The following is an 18378-nucleotide window of genomic DNA, read 5'->3' as shown; positions in this document are numbered from 1 at the left end:
CGGATCATGAGGTCAGGAGTTCGAGACCATCCTGGCTAACACGGTGAAACCCTGTCTCTACTAAATAATACAAAAAACTAGCCGGGCGAGGTGGCGGGCGTAGTCCCAGCTACTCAGGAGGCTGAGGCAGGAGAATGGCGTAAAAACCCGGGAGGCGGAGCTTGCAGTGAGCTGAGATCTGGCCACTGCACTCCACCCTGGGCGACACAGCGGGACTCCGTCTCAAAAAAAAAAAAAAAAAAAAAGACATTTTCTTTAATTTTCACTTCTTAAATTATACCTTTTTCTTATTTTCACCTATGAATCTTATGGAAAATGATAACAGAAGTAGACTATTGATCCTATTTGATGTCCTCTAAGGAAACTGGATATTAACTCTTTAGGAAAATAGGAGAGAGAAGGGAATTCTCTAATTCTAATTTAGAAATAATACAATGTATAGGATAAGGATTAGTTTAACCTATATTTCACTAACTTAAGAAAATGTTTCAAACTTCGTTCATTTTAACAATGGGCAAAAAGAATCTTCTAATTTAGCGTAGATTTAGTAAGATTTTCCAGATATGCCTTACCTCTTTCTTGATTTCAAAATTTAGAAAACAAAACAGAACTTACACATTTTCTCTCCACCCCGGCACACATTCCTCACTTTATTTCCCACAGAAATTAGGAAATGTACTGGAGTCTGTATCTTGCCATTATAAACTGGTCCCATTTGGGGGCCCTTCTCCTTCCACTGCTGAAGTATAATGAATAGAAATTGGCTTATAATTCTTCCACTTACAGTTTTCCACATTTTCTCTTGGTTTTAAAATTTCATCTTATGCAGAATGCTTTTTACTTATCTTTTCCTAGTGTGCAGTCATGTTTGTTGTACCCAGTACATCAGGGATGCTCACACCATTCTTTGAGTAGTTTAAAAACTCATTTTAACCACTTTTTATTCTTTGTATTCAAACCAATCATTGGCAATAGCTCTAAGTAGGTAATTTAATTAACTCTCCTCCATGTCTTCTTTCTAATTCTGTCACAGACTCACTTCTTCCCTTTAAAGTTAGTGGAAGGAAATGAGGGTCTGAGTCCTTAGAATCTCAAAAGGCACGAGGATAAAGCTTTCCTGGAGATAATATAAGTGGTGGCAGGAACATTTGGGAGCCAGATGATACTGTTTTCCTCTTAGAGAAACTCTGTGGAAGCTCTCCCTACACTGTGGGAAATAATTCTAGATACTGACTTCTTTCTGTGGTAAATATGTGGGCCCTTTGAAATGTTGTACCAAAATGTGCTTCAAATATAGTTTAGTTATAAAACATTTATGGGTGACTATGTATGTGCCAATTACAGAGGCTTCAGAGATGAAGCAACAGTTCTTACCCTAATGTTGCTTAAAATCTAGTAGTAGTAATAATTACTAACATGTGCATTTACTATATATGTAATACTATGGAAAATATTTTACATAGATTATCTTATTTAGTAGCTCTTAGCTGCTTAAAAAAAAAAAAAAAGATAAAGATGCCCAGTCTAGAATCTCATAATTATATGGTAAACACTAAAATGGTGGTATGATCCAGTTGCCATGGAAACACAGGGGCGGGGCCCTCAGCTCAGTTTAGGAAGGAGCAGATTAGTGAGTGGTGTCTAACTGGTAATTACACGAAGAAGAAGAGGTTGGGTCACCACAGGCAGAGGAAGGACCACAAGCAGGGCATAGGAGTATGCATTTGTAGGGTGTATATGGGGGAATTAAAGCAGATTTGTTTTGCTAGCACTAAAGATGTAGACAAGAGTAAGTATTATGTAGGAACTTTGATCTGACATATTTAGCCATTGGGCATTGGCCATCTGGTGGAGAGCTGTTGACAAAACATAAGCAGTTTTGAATTTTAAAAAGACAGATTTGGTGGTATAGATAATGATGGCAGGAAAATGAAGTGATAGAGGTAGACAAATGAAGAGGTTATAGAAATTATCCAGGCAAAAAGACAAGAAGGGCAAGGGTGGATAGGAATATATCCCAGTATTCTGGCATGCTAGAGGAGTTCAACTGAAATGTTTAACTTGACGAATAATAGGTAAGGAGAGTGAGTGAAAACTAAACTACTAGATTCTCAACTCTTAAACCCTTTACTGCGTCAAAAGTAATGAGTTTGAACTATAGTGTTGAAATTAACCTGATTCTACCCTGTGTTAGAGATTCTACATTCATAAAGGAAAAAAAAAGAAGGAAATGTTATGGTGGGCCCTAAATTATAGTCAATTATAACTATTTTCCCCAAAGTTGGCCTTACATATGTTTAGTGGTGAGAATTGATTGTTTAATATAGGAAAAATTGGTGAGATAATGTGATTCGAATTCCAAAAAAAAAAAAAAAAAAAAAAAAAGGAAAATTAGATAGCTCTGCATTCAGAAGAACTGAATGATATTTTAAAGACATTCACATAAACACACACCCAAATAGATTCTTCACATTTACTTGTATTCCAAAAACAGAAAACTATTGAAAAGAATGCAGTATGGCAGCAAAGTACATAAACAAAAAAGCAAATGAAGTATCACCAGAATTTTGTTTTCTGTTGTAGAAACTTACTTAGGTTACTTCCTGAGACTGGCAAATAAAGATACCAGAAATGTAAAGTAATAATTACTTTTATCTTCAACACCCAAATCCCCTAAAATGACAAGAACAGCTATAATTAAGTTAATGTGAAATTAAAAAGGAACACTGACATATCATCTATTAATATTCAATATAAATATTAACCCATGGTACCTTACAACTAAAAATATCTGGAGCGCACATGCCAGGTTAAGTTTAATTTTTATATAACAAATCCAGTTGCATATAACTGTTTAATAATTCCTGATAGTTGGAATAGCCCAGATAGTTGTAAAGTATTAATAGAAATATATTCAACAGGGCTTCTGCAAAATTAATAAAATTCTTTAGGTAAAATGGCTTTGAAAATCATATATTATGCTTGAGGAGGAGTGAATGTGGGAGGGGGTTATTGTAGTCGGGCTTGTCCTACTTGGGAGGAAGGAGGAAAAGTGAGGAGCAATCATTCCCCTTCCCTTCCCTCCCCTCCCTGAAATTCCCAGGCTGTTTGTTTAAAACCAATGGATATTGCCAGTAGGCATGTGATGAAACTGAGGGTGCTGTCCCTGTCAGGGCAGAGATCCACGGTCTATCTGGACATTTCTGTTGTCCTTTTCATATAGCCACGTCCCCATGCCAACTAGAGTTCCTTTGGTAATAATTCTGAAACCACTGATGGGAAGTGGAGATTTTCCTGGAAACCCTGACATGGGTCATAGCACTTCATTAATTAAATCATTTCCAGGGTCACTCTAAGCCCCTGTTTTATACCCTATTCCATTTCTCCTCCAAAATTATGCCCAGGCATCTTGTCCAAAATAGTTTATAAGTGGCTCTACGATGAGATCACGTACAAAGGTTAAGTGGGGGCGTTAACTAGGGACATAATATCCATAGTGCCACACAAAGGTATTTCTGTGTCCTCTTACTGTGGAATACTGATGCCTAGGACAGCTGCTCCCAAGAGTTTTCTCCTTTATTTATAATTATACAATCCAAAGCCAACTTGAGAGCATATTATGAGGAACATCTCAAACTGATGGGCATGACATGGTAATCCCAGCTTGACCCCTTTGGTTTCCTCCTTATCAAACAGAGCACGATTTGGGGTCAGCCTATCTAGGTCTATTTACCTTGAATTGACTACTTAAAGCTAGACTCTCACAACAAGCTCAGGGGTCTTGCAGTGTAAAAGTATTGATTATTTTTCTTGCCAGCAATTACTAAAAGGCCTGTGTATGGAAATATTCTCTTTTCCTCTTTATTAGAAACTTCTCTGCTGAGGCCTCAGCTGACCCCGGTATACGTGCTAAGGCCAGAATCTATGGAATCCAAAATCAAGGCACAGCAGCCAACACCCTCACACCCCAACCATTTGGCAGTGCTTTCTCACAGTCTTCTTCTTTGCTGAGGCCAGTGAGACCAGAATTTGCTTGCTAGGCTATGAGCAGCTGGTTTCAGCTGAGCGCCTTCGTGTGGCTAGCATTTGGTTGGAAGGCCCTGAATAGCTTACCTCCAAGGACTGTGCCTTTGCTGATGCTACACAGGCTCTGGTTGTTTGCTGAGGTCACCGACCCATACCTTTGCTGGGTCCCTGGCACAATATGCTGACCATCTATTACATCTAGCAATACCTCTGAAAACAGCCATTCATCTTTAGACAGAGCCACCGTAAACTGCAACGATTCACCAACATAAAAATACCATGATACCATGTGGCCAGTTTACAAAAACAATCTTTTTTAAATCTACAAAGATGACAGTACTTTTCATCAACAGCAGTTCACCTAGAGAGAGTCGATACTTTGGGTCTGAGTGAAAAACAAAATACACTGATCCACACATCAAGGTTCAAGTCCCTGCACATGAGTCGCTCTCCCAGTAGTGCTGAATTTCTACTTCTCTTCGATCTGGTCCAGTGTACCAGTGTTTAACATTCCCCTGAATTTAATTTCTCCACTCAAATTGCAGAACACTGCCACAGGAACGGGTCTTTCTGTCAACAGAAGCCCAAAAGCAGAGCAGAATATAGGATATGCTCTCTGGAGGCAGCCTAACTTCTGAAGGCAAGGGATGAGAGAATGGACTGGGCTGGGCCACGCCTGCCCTATTTCTCCTTTCAAATATGAGCCAAAACCTAGGAGCATTACACCAAAGGGGTTGCCTGCACAAAAAAAGCAAATTGGGAAGGAGTAGTCCCTTTCTCCCATTATTATTATTATATACCAGCAAAACCTTATTATTTTGAATACAGTAGGTAATTTGGCTGAAAAACATCTGATTTGTGAAATAATTGAAAAGAAAATATTGCTATTTTATACTAACACCAAAAATATAATTTGATAAATTAGAAGGTTCTTTAAATAAGTAAATTATGTATACAAAAGATGTTTATTTTAAAAATGTCTTCCATTCAGAATATTCTTATGGAAAAATAATGACTTACAAAGCATTTGCTTAATAGTTTCAAAAAGTAAAATTTACAAATTATGAATTGCTTACATTTCAATAGATGCCTTTTCACTATATACTTTAAATTAAAAGTAGAGGTACCAACTCTATAGAGGGTTAGGGGGGATAACCCAGGTCCTTGTATCTAATAGTAATATGACAGAAAACTAAATAAAATTGTAGTACCCTGTGGGGACTACCAACATTTGTCCTTGTGGCAGCCCCCTCTTCTCATCCAGTTGTTCTGTCCACAGTGGGTGCCTCACTCATGGGGCCCCTCCTCAGCATGTGAACACCCACTGTGTGTTGGACAAATGCTGATCCTTACCTGCCCCAGGTCCTCCATGTGGCACTGCAGGGCACCATTCTTTAGCCCACTGTCTCATTCTTTCTCTTGGCTAACTGATGGGAAGAATCATATCAACTAACTAGTGACGAGCTACTAATTATTTTGAACAACTTGCTGTACTACACAGTACTAGAGTTTTCTCATCTCCTGTGTAAATACACTTTAACCCAAAAGAATGAATTCATGCCTTTATCCAATAAGAGTTCATTTAAAAAAAAAATGCCTTCCCAGTTTTCCTCAAGTCATTCCACAAGTACAGCCCCCTCACTCTCTTGAGATAGAATGCCGCTTACTGGTTTGCACTGTGTTTTTCTAGCTACTAAGGCAATGGAGGTTCATATAATGATACGATACCCTGTTACATTTATACGGAGCTAGCCTATTTGTTATTATCCCTATTCAGCCTATAGAATTGTGGGAAATGAACTGTAGGATTTGGGACTAATAAATTGGTATGGTTTTCAAATTGCCTTATAATTATACTACAATAATAATTATACTATAATGATTATAATTATACTAGAATATTCCAAAATTCATGTGCACATTTGTGATGATTGTGCTAGGTGCTAGAATGTGACTAATTTATTGATAGCTTATCCTGAAAAGTTTAAAATGAAGACTACATGATGTTTTTCTTCTGTCGAACTAGGAGCTGAAGCTAATTTTATGCTGAAAATTCATCCTCTGAAGAAATATCCTGTGGATCTTTATTATCTGGTTGATGTCTCAGCATCAATGCACAATAATATAGAAAAATTAAATTCTGTTGGCAACGATTTATCTAGAAAAATGGCATTTTTCTCTCGTGACTTTCGCCTTGGATTTGGTTCATATGTTGATAAAACAGTTTCACCATACATTAGCATCCACCCTGAAAGGATTCATAATCAATGCAGGTATCTAGGGTTTGATGAGCATATGCTAAATTAATTTTTTGCTTATAAAATCTCACTTTGTTTTTAATGTAAAGAACTTACCAAGTTTTATATTTTTGTCTTATAAAATAAGAATAAAAATATTTGGTGAGGTGGGAAAGTTTGTTCATATCTGAAAACTTCTGAGATGACCTGTAGATTGGGCTTTTTATTTTCTATTTCTTTAAATATTTAGTTAGTTTTTATCACCAAAAATAAACAAACAAACAAAAAACAATGCCTAATGTTAGTAGCTTTGAATGAAGCTTCAATAGTTAGGCCGCCATGTATATAAATACCTCTTTGGAAATGCTGTATTTTTATGCTTTGATTGCTCCAAAATTGCTGAATTATGATTTGACACATTTCAAAGAGTTTGTGCCAGCACGTCATCTATCTCTCCAATACTGTACTGTGACTGGGGATAATGATGTTGCCTATGATGTGACTACAAAGAAAGCTCAGCTATCACAAAAAAGTGGGTCAAAAGATGAGAATTTGACTGCTTAGAAAGCCTTTTTTCTTATCATTTTAGAATTCTTATTCTAAATAACAGATGTCCCACTATGAAAGAAGAATTAACTTTAAAAATGTAAGTGTCTCACACAATATTGCCATTAGCCCGTTGAATTTTCAGAAAAATAAATCCGTTTGGATCTTTTTTCATAAAAGACTTTATCTTTCTTGCTTCTACCAATTCCTTAGATTACCTTAAAATACACATTCCAATTTACCGAAACAGCTCTGTCATCTGTTGTACCAGAACAGGATTGATGCATCCACTAATGGAGTTTCATAAGCCTTCTTGAGGTGAATGTACCAGAGGAATCATTCTTACTTTCTGGATATCATGGATTCTCAAAATAATTTTAATGAATTTTGATTGTTCATCAATAATTCCACCAAGCATGATTTTAAAAATTAGTGCAGTATTAAAAAACAAGCAGTATTATCACATTTCAACTAAATTCCTCAAAAGCATTTTCCAAAAGTGTTTCTCAGCTGTTCAATGATAAGAAATCACTGCACATTCTTTTATTCACCTTAAAAATTCAGTGCAGATTAAATATTGAAAGCCCTTAGCTGTCCTATATTAACAAACATGTTTAATCATCTTTATTTTTTTGAATACCAGCTACTTATAGTCTTATTTCCTACTTGCAAAGAAATGATCATCAATATTGAACTTCTCTCTAATTTTATAAGCACAGATTTTTGTCTTATAAAATTCCCCTGGCACAAAAGAAGTACTCCCTTTTCACTCAACTGTACAATTTTACTGTTAAGTATTCTAGAATGCTTAAGAAAGAAGAGCAAAATAAACTTTACACTTCCTCTTTTCCCATATAGTGACTACAATTTAGACTGCATGCCTCCCCATGGATACATCCATGTGCTGTCTTTGACAGAGAACATCACTGAGTTTGAGAAAGCAGTTCACAGACAGAAGATCTCTGGAAACATAGATACACCGGAAGGAGGTTTTGACGCCATGCTTCAGGCAGCTGTCTGTGAAGTAAGACGTTTCACATTATTGAGTGTTTGCTAAGATGCAAAACTTTCAAAGAATTTAGAATTTTTGTTTTCTCTTTGATTTGAGGAGTGAAAACGTAGTGTAGAAGAAAACATATCTTACTATCTCTTACTCCTCACCAAGGTGATTCATTTTGGTATGTGTTTTGTACAGAGGGACTAAATTGGGGGAGGGATTTAAATAGGAAAAGATAAAAGGGAAAGAAAAGGTTATGCACGTGAAAATTCTTTCCAAAAGGGCTGCTTTTCTCATGCGCCACACTCCAAGGAGGAACTAGAAGTAGACTGTTGCCCTCCTCGCTTCAGCTTGTTCTCCTCCTTTTTTTTTTTTTTTTTTTTGAGACGGAGTCTCGCTCTGTCTCCCAGGCTGGAGTGCAGTGGCGCGATCTTGGATCTCGGTTCACTGCAAGCTCCGCCTCCCGGGTTCACACCATTCTCCTGCCTCAGCCTCCTGAGAAGCACCTGCCACCATGCCCAGCTAATTTTTTTTTTTTTTTTTTTTTTTTGTATTTTTAGTAGAGACGGGGTTTCTACTAAATAATTTTATTTAGCCAGGGTGGTCTCGATTTCCTGACCTCGTGATCCGCCCGCCTCGGCCTCCCAAAGTGCTGGGATTACAGGCGTGAGCCACCGCGCCCGGCCTCTCCTACTTTTTAATCTATCTTATTCTTCCTCCACTGGAACACTAGACATCTCTAGCCAGGAACTAGTGTGGTCACATGGCTGTGGGAAAATAGAGGATGTACAAATGAAAGTTAAAGCTATTTATGCAGCAGCGTTGTACCCATGCACATCGTTCTAGCCTGACTTAATGTTCATCGACTCAAACATGATGTTTACTTGAGGTAAAAACCACAGTACAGATCTATGTTATTGTACAAAATCTAATTACATGTTTATTTTTAAGAGTCATATTGGATGGCGAAAAGAGGCTAAAAGATTGCTGCTGGTGATGACAGATCAGACATCTCATCTTGCTCTTGATAGCAAATTGGCAGGCATAGTGGTGCCCAATGACGGAAACTGCCATCTGAAAAACAACGTCTACGTCAAATCGACAACCATGGTAATGTAGCAGTAGCCCCTTAGTAGATATGACTCTTTTGGTTAAAGTACAATTTTAAATTGGCAACTCCACTATTTTTGTACCAGGAAATTACCTAAAAAAGAAACAAGGATAAGCCATGAGAGAGAATTTATGGAACAGTGCAATCTATAAATACTGATCAATAAAATGTATGAATCAAACACTTTGACAGTTTCTAGTAGCTGACTCTTTGATGAATGACAAAGCACAGTATAATTTTTGAAAATAAAAATGATACAAGATTTTACTTTTTATGTAATTCTAGGACAGGGGAAAAAAGTATACCTTTGCTTTTTACAAACAGACCAGTTGTACAGGGTCAATATCTACAAACATTTTAAGGAGGAAACCTCACAGTACAGTAGGTAGAAACTAAATAGAAACCAAGGAAAAAAGACAAGAGAGAAAGAGAGTAAAACAAAGTAGGCTTTCTCTATTTTGTACCTTACTTCTCTCTGCATCTTATCTATTTAAGGTCTCTTTAAATCAGTGACTATCTGGCTTGCTTCCTGAGGGTTAGTATAAGCTCGGAATCATATATTTAATATAATCACCTAGAACCATATCTTCCCTGGCATTATCTAATTCTAGTTGTGAAGAATCAACAGCCCAAAGCATCATTTACTTCTGATGTTGACACTTATTTATATATTCTTGCATATGTTAAAACAGAACCTCTCCAACTTTCTCAGTTCAGGAGACCTTAGTCTCTCAGTGATTTTATTCCATGACACTCATGGGTCAAAAGAAATACCTAATAGTTCTGTTTTTCAAGTGGTTAAGTCCAAATAACTCAACTATTTTTGTCTTAACAACTTAGTAGCTCCTTAAAAATAATACAAATGTATCAAATGTAGAGAGACATGTTTCAGTTTTAGTAAGCAACTTACGAAGAGAAATTTTCAAATCCTGAAATAAGATTGGTCATCACTACCCTGATTTCTTCTTCCATGTTGATTTTCAAGTTGACCAGCTCGGCAAAGATTAATGTCATTTAAAAGAATAAGACCGAATGTAAACTTAAAACTATGAACTCCCTCCAACTAGTTCTTCATTGGTACCTGATACATGCTGAATGTCACTGTATTTCTCTTGAAGATTTAAATTATTTCCTGCCACCCTTGGGAGTGTGCTGCAGTGCACCAAGACACCCCACACGCAGTTTGGGAATCACAGTATCAGAAGCATGAAAATTATGCTGAAATTTGTGTGGTTCCCATGGATAAATTTTAAACAGATCACCAGTCCATCTGCAAAACCCTACGAGATATGTTGAAATTCTAGAGTGGCAATTGTATTACCATATGAAACAAGTTCAACCCTTGGTCATTTTAGTTTCTTGAAAGTAGCATCAAAATATAAACATTTTAAAAGGTAACTAGAGATTGAATTCAAAAATTCAAGAATTGGAGTTATTCCAATAGCGTCTTTCCCTAATTCTCTTCTACTCAGCCTTATTTGACTTTGACAGACCCACCTACTTCTACTTAGTCATTTCTTATCTACATTTCCTTCTATTTAACCTCTTTTGATCGGTGATAGGGTTCTAATTTATTTATTGAGGAGTGGGAGAGGGTACAGGAAGAATTATTCTATTGTGAGACAAAGAGAAGGTTTTTATTTTTTAAGAAGAAATAACAATGACATTATTCTCAAATTGTATTATTCTTTGGGAGTTTTGCCAAGTCATTGAAGTCATCTCTCCATAATTGTATTTGAAAGGATACTATTGCTCATCTAGGGAGGATTTCCTAGGCAAAGAAATGCTGTAATAATTTCAGACATATATCATGTTATAGAACCTTATGGAAATAAGTTATAAGTCCAGTCGAATTTTAGATAGGGCTTGGATTCTTATGTCATCAGGAAATTGGATGATTACATCGATAACTTCTCTTACCTTCTTGGTCATTGTTCCCAGTATTTAAAGGAATGACCCCTTCACATGTCACTGCTATAGTATATTGAGTAATCCAAGGAATAATGTGTTTGTTAACACCTTAGAAGGATACTTTTATTTTATTTACCCCAGGTCTTTGTTTCAAGGAATTATCTTCCTAAAAATTCTCATTCCCTTCATTTGTAGGGTCACTGCCTACATATTAGGTAAAAGAAGCTGAAGCATTTTGATTGATCTTTTGACCACGAATTTATATATTCAAGATGTGCTACTGCTTTGGAACCTTCTGTATTGAAAGCTACCTTGACTTTGACTCTAGGCATATTTATTTGTGCATTTTAAAATGACCTCTATCCTCCCCCATTTGGCCATTATGGAGGAATTTTAAATTTTGTATAAGACAAGTAATCAAACACTTTGCTTCTTGGCTTTATCTCCAGCAGCCGATGCCAGTAATGTTGAATGCTATCTGAGCTTCTTGGTTCAAGACTCTGAACCAAGATTCTTGGGCTTTGTATTTATAAAAGGAAATAATTGATTTTAAAAAACCCTTTATATATCTAAATTACATGGGACAGAGTTCTGTTGCTTATACATATAACTATTTCCTGAAGGTCAATGTGAACCCTAGACTAATAAAAACTGCCATTTTATTGAGTATGTATTCAACTGAAAGCACTATAGCAATCACTCTGCATACAACATCAAATTTATCTTTACAACAACTCTCTAAGGTAGTTACAGTTAGCCTCCTTTTACAAATAGAAGGACTGAGGGTCAGAAAAGCTAAGTAAGTTGCCTGAGGATAAACAGCTAAAACATTAATAAATTGCAGAGCTGACCCCAATCCGTCTCAATCTTATATTAAAATCTGCATTCTTTGCCATGGTCTGTCGACTGAAACGTAGAAGAAAAAGAAAAATAATGTTCCTATTGTCGTTTCTTGTCTTTCTGGTTGCAGTCTTACTTATGAAAGTATAACCAGATGATTTGACTTGCATAAGTTATAAAACACTATGTAATATAAAATAATTTATATTTATACATTGTGATATTTGTATATGGTTCTGGCAAATGATGTTACACTATTGAATAAATTACATTTTCCACTGCTTTTTCTTCAAGATCAAGTGCCAGAATAAAAAAACTTTAGCAGTAATATAGTTTTATAATTTATCCGGTAATAATGACAATTTGAAATGTGACATTCTTTCTAAAATGGCAGATGTTAATACAAAAATTATTAATGGTGTAGTAGATTATTAATACTTAGGATCTGGAATTTCACCCTGTCTCCCCACCCAGCTTCTCCAGGGTTATTTCCACCCTTAGTCAGAGCCCTCCCAGAAACTGATCACCCACCCCTTGGTGCAGGCCAAGAATAGCATGAAGGTCTTCAGTAACAATGAAAGGACACCAAGGAACAAGTATGTGGAGGTCATCCAATGAATCTTATCAATGGGATTTTCAGATGCTGATGTGACTCACAGTTTTAAACAGCGAGATTCAAATTGGCAAGATCCTACCACATTCCTGTTGCATGTACGAGTGCATACCATATATTCACCAGTATTTACTGGTTTAGGCTTAGTGTTTTTCCATGCAGCCTTTTATATGCCTCATCACATTATGGCCAGTGATTCTTTATCCCTGCTATCATATATCTTCTCAGAATCCCCTTACTGCTGGCTTCATAGTTGGTTCCTTTTCCTGCAGGCTCATTTTGATAGACTAGCTGCTGAGTAGATCAGCATCTTATAGTACGGAGGCAGAATTGCAGAAGGCCTATTAGGCATTACAGAACAGTTTTGCTTTCTTACTGGCAAAAATAAAAATAGTCAACACTGTGCCTCTCCTCATGCAACTTTAACATGTACTTGACTTTTAAGTATGCCATTTAGGAAGCTTTCTTTTGACTATGAATCTTAACTACTTGGAATTATACTTAATTTTTCCAGGACTGCAGATGAATAAAGGAGCTTAAGAAGCTACTTTGCTAATGTAGTCCATAACTTTGCTACCAGAGTTAACAAACGTTCATAAAGCTGCTACATTTATTCCTTCTGAAAGGGATATTTCTGACATTTTCAAAGTCTGGAAGACATTTATAACTAATGTTGATTTCAGACAGAATTCCATGTGAGGAGATAATTGTGATCTTTTAATAAAGAGATCCGTTAATTTTGTTTGCTGTTTCCCGACGGAGACACGGCCTTTTCTACTTCAGAAAATGTTAAATCTCTCTCTTCCTCTGCTTCTCAACTTCTTTGTCTCAGACACATACTAATAAAAATGCAAATTCATTGAACACTTATTTTGTGCTCAACTTGAAACAACTAGAAAGTTTTAAGTCCATGTGCAGCTTTTAAAAACGATTGTTCCATCTTTTGGGGCCTTTAAAAACTATGAAGTACCCGATTTCAGTTTGCTGAATGATCTGCTTCAAATTGTAAACACCATGAGAATTTTTTTTTTTTTTTTTTTTTTTTTTTTTTTTTGAGATGGAGTCTCACTGTGTCACCTAGGCTGGAGTATAGTGGCACGATCTTGGCTCACTGCAACCTATGCCTCCCAGGTTCAAGCGATTCTCCTGCCTCAGCCTCCTGAGTAGCTGGGACTACAGGCGCCCACCACCGCTCCCAGCTAATTTTTTTTATTTCTTTTTGTATTTTTTAGTAGAGATGGGGTTTCACTGTGTTAGCCAGGCTGGTCTCGATCTCCTGACCTCATGATCCACCTGCCTTGGCCTCCCAAAGTGCTGGGATTACAGGCGTGAGCCATTGAGCCTGACCTGAGAACATTTAAATAGTACTTTTATAGGAGAACTAATTTGAATGCTTCTCATATTCTCAAAAAAAGTGGCCTGGAAAGAATCTCTGCAAACAATATTTAGTTGGAATTGTTTTAATTGAAAGCAAAATTGCATGTAGAAATCACCTGTGGCAGACTCAAAGTAGCCTGGCTCTGCTTGTTTGCCTTTCAAATGGGGCAAAATTATGGTTTGCAAAAGTGACACAATAAAATTCAAATTTGATAAAAATTTTTATAGAATAGAATATTCCCATTAAATTAGATATTTTGGGTAAACCTTTTTGTTGCCATTATTATTGAAAAACTTACAAAAATCATCAATGCATACCCTTCTTCAGTAAATAGAGTATCATGATTACAACTGATGTCGTATTTGCCAGGAGCCGCAAACTCAAATATCTCCAGGGCCAGGTAAGAAAGATAAGCAAGTGACATAGGTCAAGGAAAGCACATCCAAGAGCATATCTTGCCTTTAAGAAATGCCTCCAAATCTCTCTTATTAAGCAGTCATTTGTTAAAAACTGTCTTTTCTTAAGCAGACCTACGGTGTTTGTCTCTTTATGTTCATTTAACACCATCCAACATTCCAGTGAAATGTAGCTATTGCTTTACTTCTGCTTTATAAATGAGGAGGGGAAAAGATGCTAAAGGGGTCAGCATCTTGTCTGGAGTCACACACCCCTATATAGCAGTTCCCATAGTAGACTCTAAGCTGTGTAACATGAAACACTACTCATCATTGGTCTTAATAACTACAGAATGGTAAGTGAAGGCTTTATGAAGTTAACCTATTAAATCTCCACCATCTGAATGGTAGATACTAGTGTTTATATGTGCTTTATACCTATGGAAATGGAATCCCAGAAAGGTTCAGACAGCTGCCCAGTGTCACATAGCTAGTAATCGCAGAGCCAGAAGTTGAAGCCCAGGTGATCTGTTCCAGAGTCCGTGCTGGTGGTGTGGTTCTCAGCTGGAGCGATTTTACCCTCCAGAGGACAATTTCAGGCCCCGAGACATTTTGGCTGTCATAACTATGGAAAGAGGTGCTACTGGCACCTATTGTGGAGAGACCAGGGTGCTGTTAAACATCCTACAATGCACAGGACAGCCCCTTTGTCAAATAAAAAATATACCCAGCCCAAACCGTCAATAGCACCACTCTTGAGAAACCCTGGTCTATGCAGTTATCACGGTACAACTATGTAGATAAAAGATTTAACTATCAGGACAGTTGTTGACTGACACATCATTTGAAGTTTCATCTCCAAATAAATCTCTACTATCTGATTACTTCTGTGCTATATGCCTCTTTTCTCTAAAAAATCATGCAGATAATGGAGGTTTTTATTTAAGCTGTTTGGTTTTTATATCTTATTACAATATTCTATACTGCAAATTTTATATATTCTATTATAAAAATTTGTATTATGGATCTCACTTGTGTAAAGAGAATCTTAAATGCTTTTTATCCACCTAGATATACACATTATTAAAATTCTACCATACATCTGTACACAGTTATCTCCTTACCCAAAATTGCCCCCAGTGAATCCTTCTTACCTCTTCTTTCCTTCTGACATTTATAAGTTACTTCCCACAGCCTTAATTACTTAGCAGCTGTCTTGGCATATTGCTTTCCTTCTCCCTTTTACCCCGAAGTGCTTGTTATCTCTACTAATTATTTTCAGAGTTTACAGAAACAACATGTAATGGGTTAGACAGAGAGGGAGTTGGAGTTCAGGAGCAGTGACGTCACCAGAACAGGAGAGTTGGCTGAGAGGGAACATGTCTCCTGCTAGTGAAATAAAAGACATAAAAGATAAAATACTTTTTTGAAGATACGCTGCTTCATGAAGGAAAGGGGAAGGGGCTTAGGCAATGGTCATTAATCCACAGGTCTCCTGTCAACAGTGGTTTACTTAAACATCTGTTATACATTTGTAATTTTTAAATATCTGCCTTGAGGTACTTGGAATTCTCTTTTAAAAGAGATTTCTCTCTAGGGCTCAAAAAATCTGTTTTTTTAGGCTTGAAAATTCGACTAATCTTTTTTTTTTCCTTTTTTTTTAAATTATACTTCAAGTTCTGGGATACATGTGCAGAATGTGCAGGTTTGTTACATAGGTATACACGTGTCGTGGTGGTTTGCTGCACCCATCAACCCGTCACCTACATTAGGTATTTCTCCTAATGTTATCCCTCCTCTAGCTCCTCCACCCCCCGACAGGTCCTGGTGTGTGTTGTTCCCCTCTCTGTGTCCATGTGTTCTCATTGTTCATCTCCCACTTATGAGTGAGAACATGCGGTGTTTGTTTTTCTGTTTTCCTGTGTTAGTTGGCTGAGAATGATGGTTTCCAGCTTTATCCATGTCCCTGCAAAGGACATGAACTCATCCTTTTTTATGGCTGCATAGTATTCCTTAGTATATATGTGCCACATTTTCTTTATCCAGTCTATCATTGATGGACATTTAGGTTGGTTTCAAGTCTGCTATTGTGAACAGTACTGCAATACATGTGTCTTTATAGTAGAATGATTTATAATCCTTTGGGTATATACCCAGTAATGAGATTGCTGGGTCAAATGGTATTTCTGATTCTAGATCTTTGAGGAATCGCCACACTGTCTTCCACAATGGCTGAACTAATTTACACTCCCACCAACAGTGTACAAGTGTTCCTATTTTTCCACATCCTCTCCCGTATCTGTTGTTTACTGACTTTTTGATGGTCACTATTCTAACTGGCGTGAGATGGTATCTCATTGTGGTTTTGATTTGCATTTCTCTAATGACCATGACTGATCTTCTTAATAAGCTTCTGACCAAACTAGAACTTTCCAGATTTAAGTTTTGTGTTTATTTGGTCAAAGTGACTTCCTGTTTTTGGAGAGGGAAAGAGATTAAGAAGTCTTTGAAAGCTGCTTACATTTTAGAGTGCCATTTAAATATTGATTTTATGTGAGTTAAGTAAAAGCTGGTTGAAAACATGTATTAAATTTTTGTTAAAATGCAAATGTTTCTAAAAATTAAGAAGGTGAATGCTTGGCAAGCTGTGACTATCTTTTCTCAAAGCAAAAATACTTGAAAAGTAGTTGTTGCCATTAAAAAATATTTCCAATACAGCTAGACTTACCTTGCCTCTACTTGTTCTCTTTATTCACTAGCATTATGCAAACTGTCATAAATCTATTTTAAGGTTATGCCTTTTATTAGGAACACGTAATAAGAATTTAGCTGGTAGAATTTGTGTTTTTGGAGTTTTTTTTTTTTCCCATTGCTTTAAATTTATATTCATAAGAATTGCTCTGAGAAAAACTTTTCTTATGCAGACCCACGTGTTAATGCTTTTTAAGTTTCTTTATTAGTTGGTTTCATATCATGTGTAAAGGCAACTCATGAAAATTTGATTTGTTTCTATGGCAACAAGTATAGATGATAGAGAAATAAAGTGTTGTTACTTAGAACTTACGTTATAAGTGAAACTAGCTAATTTAGCTCTTTTACCAAGTTCACATAGTTGCCACAATACAGAAATGTTTACCAAGATGGTTTAACAGGATTTTTCCTTAAAGAAAATACAGTCAACATTGGAGAGTGAATTGGGAAGCAAAAACTATGGAGTAATTTGTACTTAAGTGTTATGATACTAATTGGGTTCAGTTGCATACTAATCTTTGGCTTATGCCATTAGGCACCAGTGAATGAGGAGAGACTACTACCAGTGAACTTTAACATCATCTCTCTGATAGGTATCTAGCTATGAACTTGTTATTTGAGACAATCATTTTAATTTCTAGAAAAGTATTTATAGAAAAAAAAATTACCAATAATACATCTAACTACATAACTGTAGATAGCAATTTATATAATCATCAGATTTCTCACGTTCTCTAAACTAAATTTTATTCCAATTTTCCTACTCTTCTGTAACTTTCTCATTACCACAGAGAGTGGCACAGATGGCACAACATAAATTTTATTTATCAAAGTAAAGCAGGTTTAAAGTACATCATACAACAAAAATATTGAGCATAATGATAAGTTGAGACATCTGTAATCTATACCTTGTATAAGCAATTGAAATAAGAATCAGAATTGGTATTAGTTTTGATCATTTACTGCATGCAAGAAAATGCACTAAAGAGTTCACATACTGCTATTATCTTTTTAATCTTGCGAGCAATCATGGCAGGCAGGTATCATTCACATGTTACAGAGGATGGAACTGAGAACTTTTGTTGTAAGGTGACAAACCTAGGAGTTGAGTAGAGAGTTTTCTGCTTCTAAAGAGAGTTATTATATCATGTTTTATATATATATGTGTATATATGTTATATAACTATATCATGCTGTATATCAAATGTGTATATATAGGTATATCTGGATGTTTCAATGTGTATGTGTATATATATGTTTAGAGGCATATATATACACACATGCATATATATTTGCAGTTCAATATTTGTTACTGAATTTCACCTTAGAATGTGATTGTCACTAACGTGTCTCTATTTCTGAATATTAAATTATCTGTCAGTTACATCACTTGGAGTCCAATGTTAATCTAAAGAGATGCTGATCACTCTTTGTTAGTTATGTTGCATTCAGCTGTCTTCATCTTTTTAAGTTACAGGTTTTTATGGGACTTTTGTCTATAAAATATTTTAATACATGGATATTGATGTTATGTTTTTTAAAAATTTAAATGTCTCTAGTAAAACCATAGTCC

General features: G+C 36.2%; 1 protein-coding gene and 1 non-coding gene across 2 annotated transcripts in view; both read left to right on the top strand.

Annotated features, from left to right (window-relative positions):
- ITGB8 (integrin subunit beta 8) overlaps positions 1–18378 on the top strand; it is an 80502-nt gene that overhangs the window by 42307 nt on the left and 19817 nt on the right. The window contains 3 exon segments of the mRNA NM_001265993.1: positions 6053–6299; positions 7668–7833; positions 8758–8916. Coding sequence (NP_001252922.1) covers positions 6053–6299; positions 7668–7833; positions 8758–8916 — 572 coding nt within the window.
- Positions 4349–4419, top strand: LOC114677226 (small nucleolar RNA SNORD56). The gene has a single exon (XR_003728517.1). It is a non-coding gene; the product is annotated as a small nucleolar RNA SNORD56 (small nucleolar RNA).

Source organism: Macaca mulatta, chromosome 3, assembly GCF_049350105.2.
Source record: "Macaca mulatta isolate MMU2019108-1 chromosome 3, T2T-MMU8v2.0, whole genome shotgun sequence".
NCBI classification, from domain to species: Eukaryota; Metazoa; Chordata; class Mammalia; order Primates; family Cercopithecidae; genus Macaca; species Macaca mulatta.
The sequence above is the reverse complement of the archived record's forward strand: the minus strand, read 5'-3'. Positions and strand labels throughout refer to the sequence as shown.